General features: G+C 40.8%; 3 protein-coding genes across 3 annotated transcripts in view; all 3 read left to right on the top strand.

Annotated features, from left to right (window-relative positions):
• Nucleotides 1-4,848, top strand: part of LOC144523015 (antiviral innate immune response effector IFIT1-like) — a 6,003-nt gene extending 1,155 nt beyond the window's left edge. Inside the window, exon 2 of the mRNA XM_078258266.1 lies at nucleotides 2,032-4,848. Coding sequence (XP_078114392.1) covers nucleotides 2,032-3,343 — 1,312 coding nt within the window. The 3' untranslated portion in view covers nucleotides 3,344-4,848. The remainder of the gene's footprint in view (nucleotides 1-2,031) is intronic.
• Nucleotides 4,849-6,809: 1,961 nt separating this feature from the next.
• On the top strand, nucleotides 6,810-10,316 carry LOC144523016 (antiviral innate immune response effector IFIT1-like). Its single transcript, XM_078258267.1, has 2 exons — nucleotides 6,810-7,010; nucleotides 7,484-10,316. The coding sequence occupies exons 1-2, from the start codon at nucleotides 7,003-7,005 to the stop codon at nucleotides 8,784-8,786; spliced, it is 1,311 nt and encodes a 436-aa protein (XP_078114393.1). The 5' UTR covers nucleotides 6,810-7,002; the 3' UTR covers nucleotides 8,787-10,316.
• Nucleotides 10,317-10,558: 242 nt separating this feature from the next.
• LOC144523017 (protein IFIT1 homolog B-like) lies at nucleotides 10,559-15,779 on the top strand. Its single transcript, XM_078258269.1, is given in 3 exon segments — nucleotides 10,559-10,695; nucleotides 12,688-13,580; nucleotides 13,583-15,779. Coding segments are annotated over 3 exon segments (1,296 nt in total). The 5' UTR covers nucleotides 10,559-10,687; the 3' UTR covers nucleotides 13,978-15,779.
• The last annotated feature ends 110 nt before the right edge of the window (nucleotides 15,780-15,889 follow it).

Raw genomic sequence — 15,889 nt, 5'->3', positions numbered from 1 at the left:
TTAGACTGTAAACCTAGTTTACCTACGGGTACCAATAAAGTAACCTGACCTGACCTGGCCTGGCCTGATTGTGAAAGTCACTGGTTCAGACCAGAATGGCCTGAGGGAAGAAACGCCTCCTTATTCTCTCTGTTTTGGCCTTGAGGCAGCGCTAGTGTTTCCCTGACTGCAGCAGAAAGAAGGCTAATTGAGGTCTGGGCCCATAAGTGGGCAGCCCACTGCAGGCTCCGTTCCTGTGAAATGCAGGGCACGTGTGGGCCCCACACTTTGGGATGGTTTCTAGGTGCCTCTGTTTTGTTGTTTTATTGTTTCATACCTTTATTCGCAGTTCAAAGTTAAGAAAATCAACATTGTTTCGACATTACGCAGCCTTCACACTGGAAATCAGCTCCGTAATACGCAATGCGCCCCCGGTGGACGTCATACTACACCGTTGAAAGCTTCGGAATAGTAGAAATCGGGATTAGGAAAAAAATGGCGGAGAGAACGACTCATTCTGTCAGTGTCCGAATGTCCACTTCTCTCTGACCTCTCATCTGAGGGCTGTAGAGAAACAGAAAGGCTGCTGCGTGGAGAAAACGATTGCTCTGAATGCTGTCTGAATGAATAACGTCAATTCACTTGAGCTAGCGAGCTCAGGCTAGCTAACTAGTTAGCGTTAGCTAACGTCAGCTAGCGAGCTCAGGCTAGCTAACTAGTTAGCGTTAGCTAACGTCAGCTAGCAAGCTCAGGCTAGCTAACTAGTTAGCGTTAGCTAACGTCAGCTAGTGAGCTCAGGTTACTAGTTACTAGTTAGCGTCGATTAGCTAACGCGAGCAATTGTATTAACTGCCCTAATAACGTTAGGAAATCATGAAAAAATAAAACAATTACATGACAACATATCGTTATGAAATCATTATTTATTTTATTAAAAGTTAAGAATTCAGATTTGTTTATCAGTATCATAGCAACGCTAACTTTCGCTCGGATTGTCAGATAGGAACGGTCCGTGCCTGTTGTACGAGTTACATTTTTTGAACGCATCCGGATGACCAACGGACCAGATTTGAAAAAAATATAATGACCGCCGCTGGTGTTTACAGTAAAGGGCAGAGCAGGGGCGGACTGAAGGGGGGGCTTCTGGGGCTCCAGCCCCAAATGTTCTCTTAAAAGCCCTGAATCTTTGAGGCTGACTTTACTGTCCTTACTGTAGCGGGCTCCGTTCTAAAGCTACAAAGAAGATAGTGGTATAATGTGAAACTAGACAATATAATGAATCCATTTGGTATCAACTATGTAATGCTAGCTTGTCGGCAAATTGGCTAAATAACGCTCCAAATTTAGGCTAAATTTAGTTTTGGAAAAACTTGCATGCCCTTTTTAAAGGGGTCCGTTGACCTTTGACCTCCATATGTATAAATGAAAATGGGTTCTATGGGTCCCCATGACTCTCCACTTTACAGACACGCCCACTTTGTGGTAATCCCATGTAGTTTTTCCTTGGCAACTTTCATGTTTTTCGCAAATGATTTACAGATTTTTAGGCATTCTATTATAAAATAGCTTGAAATATAGTGCAAATAGCTACAGTAAATTGAGAAAAAAAATCTCCCCCGGACCCCCCCTTGGTCTGGGCTGAGCCCCGGGTGTATACAACATCTGGCCCCACCCCTTAGGCAGGGGATGTTACAGTCCCATTGGTCTCTCTGGTACTTTATCCTGCCCCTACGGCCCAGTGAATCCAGTTAGTTCTCCAGAGACTGGACGTTAGCTAGTACGATACTGGGCATTGATGATGTGCCGCTTCGTTGCGTTGTTGCGTGAATCCGAGTGCCAAAAGTGTCAGTCTGTCGTGTGAGATGATAGCTAAAGAGTGAAATGAATTGTGCAAAAAATGGCTGACCTACTCACTGGCATCATCTATGCTCCTTAATCCATTTTTATTTTCCTTCTGTCCTTCACATGAGAGGAACAGTAGTGAAACATAGCACAATTCAGAGTATACATGAACCTGCTGATGAGGTGTTTGTTATTTTTATTCTCCATCAGTGCTGCTCAGAGTCAAACAACACTGGAGTCCAAACTGGAGGCCCTGCAGTGCCACTTCACCTGGGATCTGGAGCCCAGCAAGTCCCTACTGTTACGTCACAAGGACAAGCTGGAGGACATCGGCACCGAGGAGGGAAACAGCTGGCTGGGTCACATTTACAACCTGCGGGGGTTCAATCAGTACAAGCTGGGGTCCACCGAAGACGCCCAGAGTTTCTTCAACAAGGCTGCAGAGGCCTTCAGCAAGATAAGAAACGCAGATGAGGGTCCCTGGTTGGTGGTGAACTACGGGAACCTGGCGTGGCTGCACCACCACCTGGGAGACCAAGCAGAGAGTCAGGTTTACCTGTCAAAGGTCGACGCCCTGATGAATAAATACCCATCTCCATCCCAGGACGAGCTCCATCCAGAGATCTGCGCTGAGAAAGGCTGGACCCTGATGAAGTTCAGCGCAGAACAAAAGAAAGAGGCTGCAGATTACTTCCAGAGAGCCATCAGGATGCAGCCAGACATGGTGGAGTGGAACACCAGCTACGTCTTAGGGTTAGTGAATGCTTTTAAGCACAGCGACACAGGGCTGGAGGCTGACCTTCTGGAGAAAATGAGAATGGCCAAGGAACTGGATCCAGAAAACTTGTACATTGCTGTTTACTATCTCGAGCATTGTGCAAAGAAAGGAGAGAGAATTGAAGATGAAGCACGTGAGTTAGCCAGAAAGGTTTTGAGAAATCCTGTCAGCAGCTACAGTGGTATTAAACCATTAATAAGGGTTTACAGAAACTATGTTTCAATTGATGAGACCATTGATTTGGCAGAGGAGGCTCTGAAAACCCATCCAGATGAGCGTTATCTGAAGAGATGTGCTGCACTCTGCTACAAATGGAAGATCATTTATGTCAGGGACAGTCGCCCAAAACCAAGCGAGATAGACAGAGCAATCAGTCTCCATAAAGAGGTGATTGCTCTCTATCCTCATTCTTCACTTGTGAAGGAACTAGACCTTGCAAACATATTCGCAAAGTCAAAATATGGCCAGGCCGAAGCTGAGCAGATATACCAGGAACTGCTCAAAAGTGATCTGGAACCTGGAGACAAACAGATGCTCTACAACAACTACGCAAAATATTTAAACTTCGATCGTCAGGATCGCAACAAGTCAATACTATATCACATGAAGACAGCAGCGATACTGCATCAGTCCTTCTTTCGTGGTAACAGCATCAAAGTTCTGGAAAGAATTAAAAACAACGGCAGGAACCGAAAGTGTAGAGAAATAGAGCAGTTTCTGAAAAACCTGCAAGAGCCACAGTGATTTTAACAGCACTGGTTCTAAATCCAGGGAGTAAAGTTTGGCCTCTTTTAATGCAAATAATTAGAGCACATTTATTTTATCCCTGCAAGTGAATCATCCAACAAGTCCTCCAAACCATACGACCACATAAGTCATTTGTTCCTAGCCTCTAATACGACCCATAGGAGCATTTCATAATTTGGCGTCACTAGCGGTGGCAGGAAATACGACCCAAAGGAGCGTTCTCCATCCTCACACCTAAACGTAACAGTGGCGGTTTTAAACACGTTTGACCCATCCACCACGGCTCCCACCCAGCCTAAAAAGACTTTCTCGGTCTTAATACGATGTCACCTTACTTCCTGCTTTGCTCCCGTCATAATTACTCCCGCCACAAGAGGGCGCGACCTAACAATAAATGTATGGTTGGTAATTGCTCTGGTTGCTGCTCTACAAATGACCTATGGGGTCGTTTTTTCCCTGGTCTCTAATCTTTTAGCTGAGATTCCATTAAAACAAATGTATTTTGCATTATAAATGCTTGCAGAATCTGGCCTTAAATTAGTCAGTATGCTTCAACTAAAGAGCTCATCAAATGATTGAACATAAAGTTACAAAATCTTAAGGTTTCCGCTTAAACCTTGTGTATAAACTGCATGAATTTATTGTTCCATTAGCGACCAAGCAAGCTAGCTTGTTAGCTGTTGCTGTTTTTGTACAGTTCCCAGAACAAAAGGTTTGCTAGCGTGTTAGCGGTTAGCTCACTAGCTACAGCAATCACGTTATCACCAAGCTTCTACGCCCAAATATGAAGCAACAATGTTTAGATAGATAGAAGATAATTTAGCTTTAACTTTCTGCAGTGAACACAAAAATTGTGCTCCTTGGCACAAAATCACATAAATTGTTATAGAAATACCTAAAAGTTGCTTATTATCAATACAATGTTGGCTTTTATGTAATGCATGCATGCATTTTAGTTATTGTAACCTGTCCCCGCACCTTTTTAACATTGTTTGGTGAGTGTGTGGTATTGACTGGGAAGCTGCAAATGAAAATAATAACATGTCTGAGTGTTAGAACTTAAGCTAATTAGTGTGCTACATGCTAACTTTCCAGCATTAAGTGTGAAGGGGCAATAGTGGTGTTGCACAATTAGTTTGCTTCCATTGAGTCTGCATAGAAATCAATGTTTGTAGGAGCCATATATTGTTTGTTGTTTATGATCTCATTCATGTTGTTTGTTGATTATTATATTGTGCACTTATATTGTAGGTGGTGGGCGTTTTCATCGCGGTTTGAGCAGAAGTGATAACATATGTTTGCGTCACCTGCTGGTTTTTTGGGTTTTGACAGAGAGAGGGAGGGAGCCTGGGAGCGAACACTTTCTGCTGACCGCCACACTAACACACTTTACGTGTGGAGGAATAATATAATAATATAAGTACAAATATATATATATATACACACACACACACACACACACACACACACACACACACACACACACACACACACACACATAATACACACACAATGTATTCAAAATAAGAGTAAAAAGATAAAAAGAGCAGAACAGCAGATTAAGTACAGTGGCATGTAGAGCCAGAGGGGGGGGGTGTGGGTGGTTTCCGGGCCTTGTTAATAAGGCTAGTGGTCCTTTTGGTCCTGATGGACCTCAGCCTCCTGCCAGAGGGGAGTGTCTCAAAGACTTGCATCTCTCAGTGTATAGTCCCTCGCAGCAGCACTTTGTTGGACCGCTTACAGCCGCAACAATGTTAATATGTTTTTATATATGATAGTTTTACTCAGAATTGAAATGAACCCTTGTGTTGTTGTCTTCCCGTCGACCATTCAACTTTTAGTTTTTCTTGGTCAACATTTTAAATTAAAACTTTTTTCTTTTTTCTGACATTTTTGTCACTTTTTTCAGCGTTCTTTTGTCATTTTTTTTTCACTCAAATGCTATATAATTGAATAAAAAACCCAAATTCAATGAAAGTTCTGAACTGATTTATTTTACTTGTGAAGAACGGAACCATCCACGTTATTTTCTTTGACAATAGGTTGAAAGAAACCCAAATTATTTGAAAATGGGTCATATGTGACCAGAGGACAACAGGAGGGTTAAAAAGGGGAAAACGCACTGACGCAAAACTCAACACGTTTCAACTCCTTGTTGGTTTTTGTCTCTTTTTTTTGGTTATCGCAAAGATGAGATGTGTCCTTAAAAGGCAGGTTTTTACACTTTGTGGAAGACAACATTACATTTTCACGGGAAAACTCTCAGTAGTGGTAATCTTGATGTGTATGAAACATGCTGAGTCATTCATTAACACTGGTCCTTTAAATAACATTAATTGTGGACACGTTGTTCATAACATTCCTGTTGTGTTGAATGTTTTCATTTTCACTTTAAGTTTATATAACAACATTATACACTGTGTATGATGTTTGCTTTGCTGTAAGAAAAATAAAATGGTTGGTAATGTAATAGTTCATTTGATGTATAACCTGAATGTAGCCTAAATGATATTATTAAATGTACATAATGTGAACTAAGAAATCCTCCCTACAGTGTGTCTTTTTGTTTGTTTGGGTGGTAACTATATATTCTTGTACCCTTCACATTCAAGACCATGATGGACATTAATTAAGCTACAACTTTTACAAGCTACTGCCAAATATTTGTATTTACTTTTAAGTGAACATGGATGAACATTAAACACATACAACTGTGTAACAATTTCTCCAAGTTTATATGTGAACACATGAAAAATAATCAGAATCAGAATCAGTTTTATTGGCCAAGTGTACTTACATACACAAGGAATTTGACTTTGGTAGGTGTTAACTAGGTAGGTAGGTGTCAACAAATAGACATGTAGTAGTAAACATTCAGTAGACAAATAGTAATATAGACACATACTGTCCTGTATGTCCCTTACCGGCTAACGTATTTCAAGATGGAGCATGAACATGGAGAGTCTACCCCAGTTCATGTGAACTCAAATGTTACATTTCATGCCAATAGGAATACTTGGAATTGATGGTGGTGGTAAATATTCATGAAAAAGGACGAGTTTGTGAATGGGCAACACAGATTTTGATAATGAACAACTAAACACGTTACACACTGGACCTTTAATGTTTGTTAACATTCTTGGTTGTGTTTTAATGTTTTTGAGAAGCCGAAGTCTAATCTAATCTAATCTAATCTAATCTAATCTAAACTCTGCAGACAGTCAGACGATGCTCAAAGTGTCCACATATACTAAATATATAAACACATTTAAAACAAAGCATTTGACATCTTAATATTTCCCTTTGATGGGAAGATGCAACCATAAAAATGTGACATCTTGTGTGTGAATGTCTCACTCAGTGTAGCGTGGTATCATAGCTAAAAGAAAAAGAAAACCTAAAACATTAACCTGTAGGTTTCCATTCTTGGCAAACGATAGTCATGGGGTGTGGTTAAGACAGAACATCCGTTTTTGATTTTCAAATACTGACATTCACTTAGACGTGTATGACCATTTGAAGCCACGTGCTTAACATAACTTACAGGAAAGCAGAAGTTGGACATCACTGACGTTATACCAGCGACCCAAAAGCAGCATTTAAGAGCAGAAACCAGCCGAATATTTAGAGAACGTCTGAGTCGAGGAAACAGCTGAATGATGAGGTGAGTATAGCTGCTTCTGCATTTCATATCATTGTATGAGTAACGTGTATATCATGATTTATTTACTGTGTTTTTTATTGAGTCCCAGAACCCAAAATATTAACATTATAGCTCTTACAAATCTACAGTCTATATATAGGCTAGGCTTATTGTTAAACAGTTACTACTGAGAGACAAGAAGTTGGAGAAATGCTAAATGCTTGTATGTTGTTTAACTTTAATGAATTAAATCATTTCTCTACTCCATGTCTGTCTGTCGTATGTGATGGTAACTAAAGGGTGGAATAAAATAGTGCAAAAAAAACCTTGGTTGACCTACTTAATTACTCACTCTATTCAATGCTCCATGCATCTCTCACCCCCCCACCTTCCTAAATGACGTGAAAAGTAGTCATCCAAACATAGCACACTTCAGAGCATGTTGTTTACAAGGCTGATGATATGTTTTAATATTTATTTGTATTCTCCATCAGTGCTGCTCAGAGTCAAACAACACTGGAGTCCAAACTGGAGGCCCTGCAGTGCCACTTCACCTGGGAACCGAACCCCATCAGCACATTTAAACTTTACCGTCTCAGGGACAAGCTGGAGGACATCGGCACCGAGGAGGGAAACAGCTGGCTGGGTCACATTTACAACCTGCGGGGGTTCATTCAGTACAAGCTGGGGTCCACCGAAGACGCCCAGAGTTTCTTCAACAAGGCTGCAGAGGCCTTCAGCAAGATAAGAAACGCAGATGAGGGTCCCTGGTTGGTGGTGAACTACGGGAACCTGGCGTGGCTGCACCACCACCTGGGAGACCAAGCAGAGAGTCAGGTTTACCTGTTAAAGGTCGACGCCCTGATGAATAAATACCCATCTCCATCCCAGGACGAGCTCCATCCAGAGATCTGCGCTGAGAAAGGCTGGACTTTGGCGGAGTTAAACATTGACAAAAAGCTGGCTACAGATTACTTCCAGAGAGCCATCAGGATGCAGCCAGACATGGTGGAGTGGAACACCAGCTACGTCTTGGGGTTAGTGGATGCTTTTAAATACAGCGACACAGGCCTGGAGGCTGACCTTCTGGAGAAAATGAGAATCGCCAAGGAACTGGATCCAGAGAACATGTACCTCGCTGTTTACTATCTCGAGCATTGTGCAAAGAAAGGAGAGAGAATTGAAGATGAAGCACGTGAGTTAGCCAGAAAGGTTTTGAGAAATCCTGTCAGCAGCTACAGTGGTATTAATCCTTTACTAAGGATTTACAGAAACTATGTTTCTATTGATGAGACCATTGATTTGATAGAGGAGGCTCTGAAAACCCATCCAGATGAGCGTTATCTGAAGAGATGTGCTGCACTCTGCTACAAATGGAAGATCATCTGTTTCAGTTACACTCGCCCAAATCCAAGTGTGATAGACAGAGCAATCAGTCTCCATAAAGAGGTGATTGCTCTTTACCCTAATTGTTTCCTTGAGAAGAAAATAGACCTCGCAAATATATGTGCAAAGTCAAAATACGGCCAGGCCGAAGCTGAGCAGATATACCAGGAACTGCTAGAAAGTGATCTGGAACCTGGAGACAAACAGATGCTCTACAACAACTACGCAAAATATTTAAACTTCGATCGTCAGGATCGCAACACGTCAATACTATATCACATGAAGACAGCAGCGATACTGCATCAGTCCTTCTTTCGTGGTAACAGCATCAAAGCTCTGAAGAGGATGAAAGACAACGGCCACATGCGTAGAGAAATAGAAACGTTTCTGGAAAACCTGCAAGAGCCATAGTGTTTTTAACAGCACTGGTTCTAAATCCAGAAAAAAACATAGGTAATGCATTCCCTAAAATCTGTAGCCTATACATACTTATTCACTTTGATAACATACACAAGATTTGGGGGAACGATTTCAGGAAATTGTGGAAAATTCTTTCAAAAACTTCAAATGGAAGTGAGGCAACTTACGGTGAAGACCTCCTGATTGCTACGTCGCTATTTAATGTCCAGAAATAGAGTAGATCTACTTCGTATAAGAACATAATACGTTTGCTTTACTGTAAGAACAATAAATGGTTGTTAATGTAATAGTTAGTCTCTTTGATGTATAACCTGAATATGATCACTGATACTATTAAATGTGCATTAAGTGAACTAAGAAATCCTCTCTAAGTTTGTTTTTTGTTGTTGTTTTTGTCACTTTTCTCAACATTTCTTTTAATTCCTGGTCAATAAACCTAATTTATGTGACATTATACTTCATTTTTGAGTTAAAAAAAGCAGAAATTATGAATTATTTTGACTAATAGTTAAGATCAGAGGATGTTGAGTGGATCACAGACTGGTACATGTCAACGTTTAGTCAAGATACTGTTTTAAAACCATTTAAACTATTATTTTTGGGCAATTTTGGTTGAAAGAAACCCATATTTCTCCTATAAAAAACATTGAAAATGGGTCAAATTTGACCCGAGGACAACAAAAGGGTTAACTTTCAACATGGATGAGCATCAAACAAATACAACTGTATATTAATATCTCTTAGAGATTAAATAGAGATGTTATGTCAAATAGAAGTGTTTTTCAGTGAAACTGAACCCTGTCAGTGTGAAGTGGTAACAAACAGTAATCTGATTACACCGGTAGGTGGCAGCAGAACGTCATCATGCAGACAGAAGCCGCTCCACATGTAGTGTGTTCTGTCTTTTACATATAGGCCTACATCTGTATTGTATCTTGTTTCAGACATAACATATTTATCACATAAATCAGAAGTAGCCTTTATATGTGTTGACTGTAAAAACACAAGACTATCTATCTAATATAAGGTTCTATCTATCTATACATAGCCTACCGTGTAACACGAAATTAAGACGTTAAAGAAAACATATTTAACCCTTGTCTTCCCGTCGACCATGCAACTTTTCTGGGTCATAAGTTAACATAACTTTTGTTTTTGGGTGACGGTTTTGTCACTTTTTTCCAAAAATGACGACACTTTTTTCTGATATTTTTGTCACTTTTTTCAACTTTTTGGCCACTTTTTTTCCAATTTCTTTTGTCAGAAAATTTCCAATGTTATTGTCGATGTTTTTGTCATTTCTTCCGCACTTTTTTTGTTGACGTTTTTGTTGATTCTTTCCATTTTTTCCATTTTTTCCAACATTTTTTGTCACTTTTTCCAACGTTCTTTCCAAGTTATGTTTTTGGACAATGTGGTTGAAAGAAACCCAAATTTCTGATATAGAAACCTTTTGAAAATGGAACAGGAGGGTTAATGTTTTCATTGCTTTCATAATTATAAGTCCATCATGTTTGAATAAAGTGTCTGATTTATATTTTAAAGTGTTGAGGCTATGTGTGGATTCTTTTTGGTGCATTTTCATTTGTGAATGTTCAGAGCGTCAAAATAAACTAAATATAGCATATATAGCCTAGTTTCAAGAAGAAGAAACAACTTAAAATCTGCGTATGAGCAAAGAATAACACCATGTGAATGTGATGAGTCATGTTTTAGGTTTTCCTTTTTTGGATTTTTTTTTTTTTTTACTTCAATTCCTAGGAAACGAAAGTCAAGCCGCGTTAAAACAGAAGTGAAGATTTCACATGATAGGTCTATGTAAATGCCACAGCTCAGACTTCAAACTAACTAACAGGTTTCTTAAAGAACTACTGAGTCGAGGAAACAGCTGAATGATGAGGTGAGTAGCTCAATAATGAGAACGGTCATGATTTATAACCTAGCCCTAAATCCCAGAGCCCGACATATTGGTATAGTGGATATGACGATGTTTTGATTCCCTTCTTTCTTTACTAGGCTGTTCTCTCTTCCACGTTTCTTTCTATTTTCATTTCTTCCTTCTTCCCTTAAAGCCAGGTTCATATGTGTGTTTAAAAACTAAATGAAGAATATTAGGCTATAGCCTACTGTAGGCCAGTGGTTCTCAGGCTTTTTTCAATAATGTTCCCACCCCCATTTGAGAAACACTACTGTAGGCTACTGATCAATTGTTTTCTGAAAGTTTTATTCTACACTGCCATGAACATAACGGTGGATGCATTTGAGAAATAGGCTACTAAATAGCCATATAGCTCCTTGTATTTATTTGTTATTCTTTTTCTTATTTTAGGGTACTTCATTTACTTTTACTATAATGTGTTTCATCAGGGGTTTAGGCTCTACTTTCAGCCATCTTACTTTAGTTCTTTCCTCATTTCTCATTTCGTGTCTTTGTTAATTCTCTCCTTTCATGTCTTTTCATCCACTTTTCCAATTATTCACCTTTCATTTCCTCCTTCCTTTCCTCTCTCTTCCTTGTCTCAGCCCCCTTTCCTTATTTCTTAGGCTGCTCCTGTCTGTCCTCCCCTCTTTATTTCCTCAATTCTGTCCACCGTCTGTCCGTCCGTCTGTCTGTCCGTCTGTCTGTCTGTCTTTCCGTCTGTCTGTCTTTCCGTCTGTCTGTCTTTACGTCTGTCTGTCCGTCCATCCATCCGTCTGTCCGTCTGTCTGTCCGACCGTCTGTCCGTCCGTCCGTCTGTCTGTCTTTCCGTCTGTCTGTCTGTCTTTCCGTCCATCTGTCTGTCTGTCTTTCCGTCCGTCTGTCTGTCTTTCCGTCTGTCTGTCCGACCGTCTGTCCGTCCGTCCGTCTGTCTGTCTTTCCGTCTGTCTGTCTGTCTTTCCCTCTGTCCGTCTGTCTGTCTGTCTGTCCGTCTGTCTGTCCATCCATCCGTCCGTCTGTCCGTCTGTCCGTCTGTCCGTCTGTCTGTCTGTCTGTCTGTCTGTCCGTCCGTCCGTCCGTCTGTCCGTCTGTCCGTCTCAAACGTCCACGTCTGTGGTTGAGATCTATTAATGCGTAGATATAGCCTATATAGCCCACGTAGATACTGCCACCGGCTTGTGAGATGCGTCTCTGCCGCTGCCATCTTGGGACGGACAATACTAAGCAACATGGAATAACATTTTACAGATGAAAAAGGTGTTTTACAATATTTTAGGCTAACGTTACCAAGTGTTGAGGTTAATCCTTCTTTTAAGCTAACATACTGTAAGTGACTGTCCTGATACTGAATTCAGCTAAAGCTAGCTTGTGTCAGATAAGGTAGCCCATTTTTTATTTAAGTAATTAGTAAAATGCTGACAATGATGTTTGTCATGTGTGAGTTATTGAAGCTGCAGCCTTCAACCTTCAATGCCATGTTTACAGCAGTTTTTATAACTCACCCATTTATTTTATATTAAGGCTTAAAGCCGTGTCTGTACATCCTTCTCTACAAAGGAAGTTATTTTGGTTTGAAAACCTGCATTTTAAACCAAGTATCCTGTATCATAAATACTGCTTGCTGGAAATTCAGCGATAAATGATGATTTTAATTCTGGATAGACCTCCTGCCTCAGAGACATACATGCATTAGGAGGCGAGGCTTGTCCCTCCCAAAATGGCAACTGCGTAGATGTATCTTTTCAATGAACAGCAGCAGCCAATGCCTCATCTACATATATATTATGGTCTAAATCAAGGCAGAGTTGGAAGATGGTTTTGGTCTGAGCAAAGGCACCAAAAGTAGGGAAGGAGCCATTTCTATCTTCTTTCCTAACCTCCTCCTTCCTCCACATGAAATGAACAGGAATTATCCAAACACTTTAAGGCATGTTACACTGACTTACTGTTGATGTTATTTTTATTCTCCATCAGTGCTGCTCAGAGTCAAACAACACTGGAGTCCAAACTGGAGGCCCTGCAGTGCCACTTCACCTGGGATCTGGAGCCCAGCAAGTCCCTACTGTTACGTCACAAGGACAAGCTGGAGGACATCGGCACCGAGGAGGGAAACAGCTGGCTGGGTCACATTTACAACCTGCGGGGGTTCATTCAGTACAAGCTGGGGTTCACCGAAGACGCCCAGAGTTTCTTCAACAAGGCTGCAGAGGCCTTCAGCAAGATAAGAAACGCAGATGAGGGTCCCTGGTTGGTGGTGAACTACGGGAACCTGGCGTGGCTGCACCACCACCTGGGAGACCAAGCAGAGAGTCAGGTTTACCTGTCAAAGGTCGACGCCCTGATGAATAAATACCCATCTCCATCCCAGGACGAGCTCCATCCAGAGATCTGCGCTGAGAAAGGCTGGACCCTGATGAAGTTCAGCGCAGAACAAAAGAAAGAGGCTGCAGATTACTTCCAGAGAGCCATCAGGATGCAGCCAGACATGGTGGAGTGGAACACCAGCTACATCTTAGGGTTAGTGGGTTTTGTCAAGCACAACGATAAAAAGCTGAAGGCTGACCTTCTGGAGAAAATGAGAATGGCCAAGGAACTGGATCCAGAGAACATGTACCTCGCTGCCCTCTACCTTAATCAATGTACTCAAAAAGGAGAGAGAATCGAAGATGAAGCACGTGAGTTAGCCAGAAAGGTTTTGAGAAATCCTGTCAGCAGCTACAGTGGTATTAGACCACTACTAAAGGTTTACAGTTACTATGTTTCTATTGATGAGGCCATTGATTTGATAGAGGAGGCTCTGAAAACCCATCCAGATGAGCGTTATCTGAAGAGATGTGCTGCACTCTGCTACAAATGGAAGATCATTTATGTCGCCCAAAACCAAGCGAGATAGACAGAGCAATCAGTCTTCATAAAGAGGTGATTGCTCTCTATCCTCATTCTTTCCTCATAAAGAAAATAGCTTTCGCAAATATATATGCACAGTTAAATTACGGCCAGGCCGAAGCTGAGCAGATATACCAGGAACTGCTAGAAATGGATCTGGAACCTGTAGACAAACAGATGCTCTCCAACAGCTATGCAAACCATGTATTCCTCCATTGTAGGGACTACCAAAGGTCAATACAATATCACATGAAGGCAGCAGCGATACCGCAGCAATCCTCCTATCGTCGGTACAGCATCAAAACTCTGAAGAATATTAGAGACAGACGCAGGAGCCACATGTGTAGAGAAATAGAGGAGTTTCTGGCAAACTTGTAAGAGCCATAGTGTTTTTAAAAGCACTGGTTCTTAATCCAGAAATTGATTACGCATCCTTCTGTTGGTCTGCTGGTCCAGAAGCAGCAACATCTTATTCAGAACATGTACGAGTGAAGTCCCTCATGATTCTGTTCTACAGATCTTATATTGAATCTGTCCTGACCTTCTCCCTTCTCTGTTGGTTCGGAAATCTTAACATCAAGTCCAAAACTGCACTGAACAGAGTTGTGAAGATGAGCAACAAGATATTGGGTGTCCAACAGTGCACATTATCAGACCTGTTCCATGGACAGATAGTCAGGAATGCTAATGCTATTCACTCCCACAGTTCCCACCCCTTATTCCCTGAATTTCACTCCTTGCTGTCTGGCTCCTGTCTAAGATGTCTATCTGTAAGGAGTAACAGGTACAAGTACTCCTTCATACCTGCAGCCATTTCCTTCTTGAATAGTGGTCAGGGGAGGAGTCCTCTTTCTTTTCTTTCTTTATTCCTTGGGTTGGTTATATATTCTAGTCTGTTGACTATGTGTTGAGGATGTCAGAAACGTTGATATAAGGGGTTGGTGATGTAATGTAATGGATGCCGATGTTGACAATAGTTATTGTTGATTATATTGTGTCAACTTTGGAGGCTGATATGCCCTTTTTCCTACCCTGTGTAGGTCACTTTGACGCTGCTATCCATGCACCGTGTACTGGTATTTAGTTGTCCTCTTACTGTTACGGTGGTGTTCCAGTTGGACTGTGTGTAGAACTTGTAATTATTTATGTGTCTTGTATGTGTTTATACTTGCTGCACACCTGAAGTTGAAGTTGATGTCGTCCTCCTTAACAATGGTGTTTATTATATTCCTGTTGTTTTGAATTGTCTTTCCTTTGCACTGTATTTTAAGCTTATATAACAACATTATACTCTGTGTATGAAGTTTGCTTTGCTGTGAGAAAAACAAATGGTTGGTAATGTAATAGTTAATTTGATGTATAAGCTGAATATGATCGCTATTTGTGCACACACAATAGTATTAAATGTCCATTATGTGAACTAACAAATCCTTGTTTTGTGTGTTTGTTGTGTTTTGGTGGTAACTATACAAGACATTCATGTATTCTACACAATCAGGACGATGATGGACGTTATCAAACTGCAACTTTTAGAAACTGCTGCCAAACATATGTTTATAGCCTTCAACTGTCCAACAATATCTACAAGTCGCTATCTGAAAAGATGAAAACAAATGAGTAACCAAGTGCAAAACAAACAAGAATAAAACAGAACAAAACTAGTTCTAGCTTTAAATCAACTGAAGACCAAATAATCACAAAAGGTGATGTATTTGGTCATGTTTTAGTTGTATTTGTGGGTGTGACTTCCATTCCTGGGAAACAAACGCCAAGCACAAGACTCTACAAATGCCACAAATCGGACGTTGTCTTCAAAGTAACGTCAAGAACAAAACTAACTCATTTAGAGAACTACTGAGTGGAGGAAACAGCCTATCTTTGAAAAACTATAAAAATGCCCAAAGTCCAACAGGGTAAAGTTAGTTTTGGGTTGGATATGTAGGCTGTTTATATTTCTATAAGCCTGCAATGATAATGACTAGGAATGGGTCATATGTCTGCAATAATCAATGTGAAACTACCGGTAACTTGATCAGTGAGAAGACGCCTCATCTTGGCTGACATGTTAAACAAGGCAAAAATCCTAAAGAAATATTATAAATAATTGTCCCTAACCATAACCCTAACCTTAGCCTTCACCCTAACCCTATAAGGTCAGAACAATGGGATGTTGGAGCAGAGGGTTTATTTTTTTTCGAAACAAAGGGATGTTGGACGGGCTGTAGGACCAAAGGAAAATGTATCGGGTTATTGAGAGGTCGGAACAATAGAGCGTCGGAGAAATGGGCAG

This window comes from Sander vitreus, chromosome 9 (genome assembly GCF_031162955.1).
Source record: "Sander vitreus isolate 19-12246 chromosome 9, sanVit1, whole genome shotgun sequence".
NCBI classification, from domain to species: Eukaryota; Metazoa; Chordata; class Actinopteri; order Perciformes; family Percidae; genus Sander; species Sander vitreus.
This window is presented reverse-complemented; position numbering and strand designations above follow the sequence as displayed.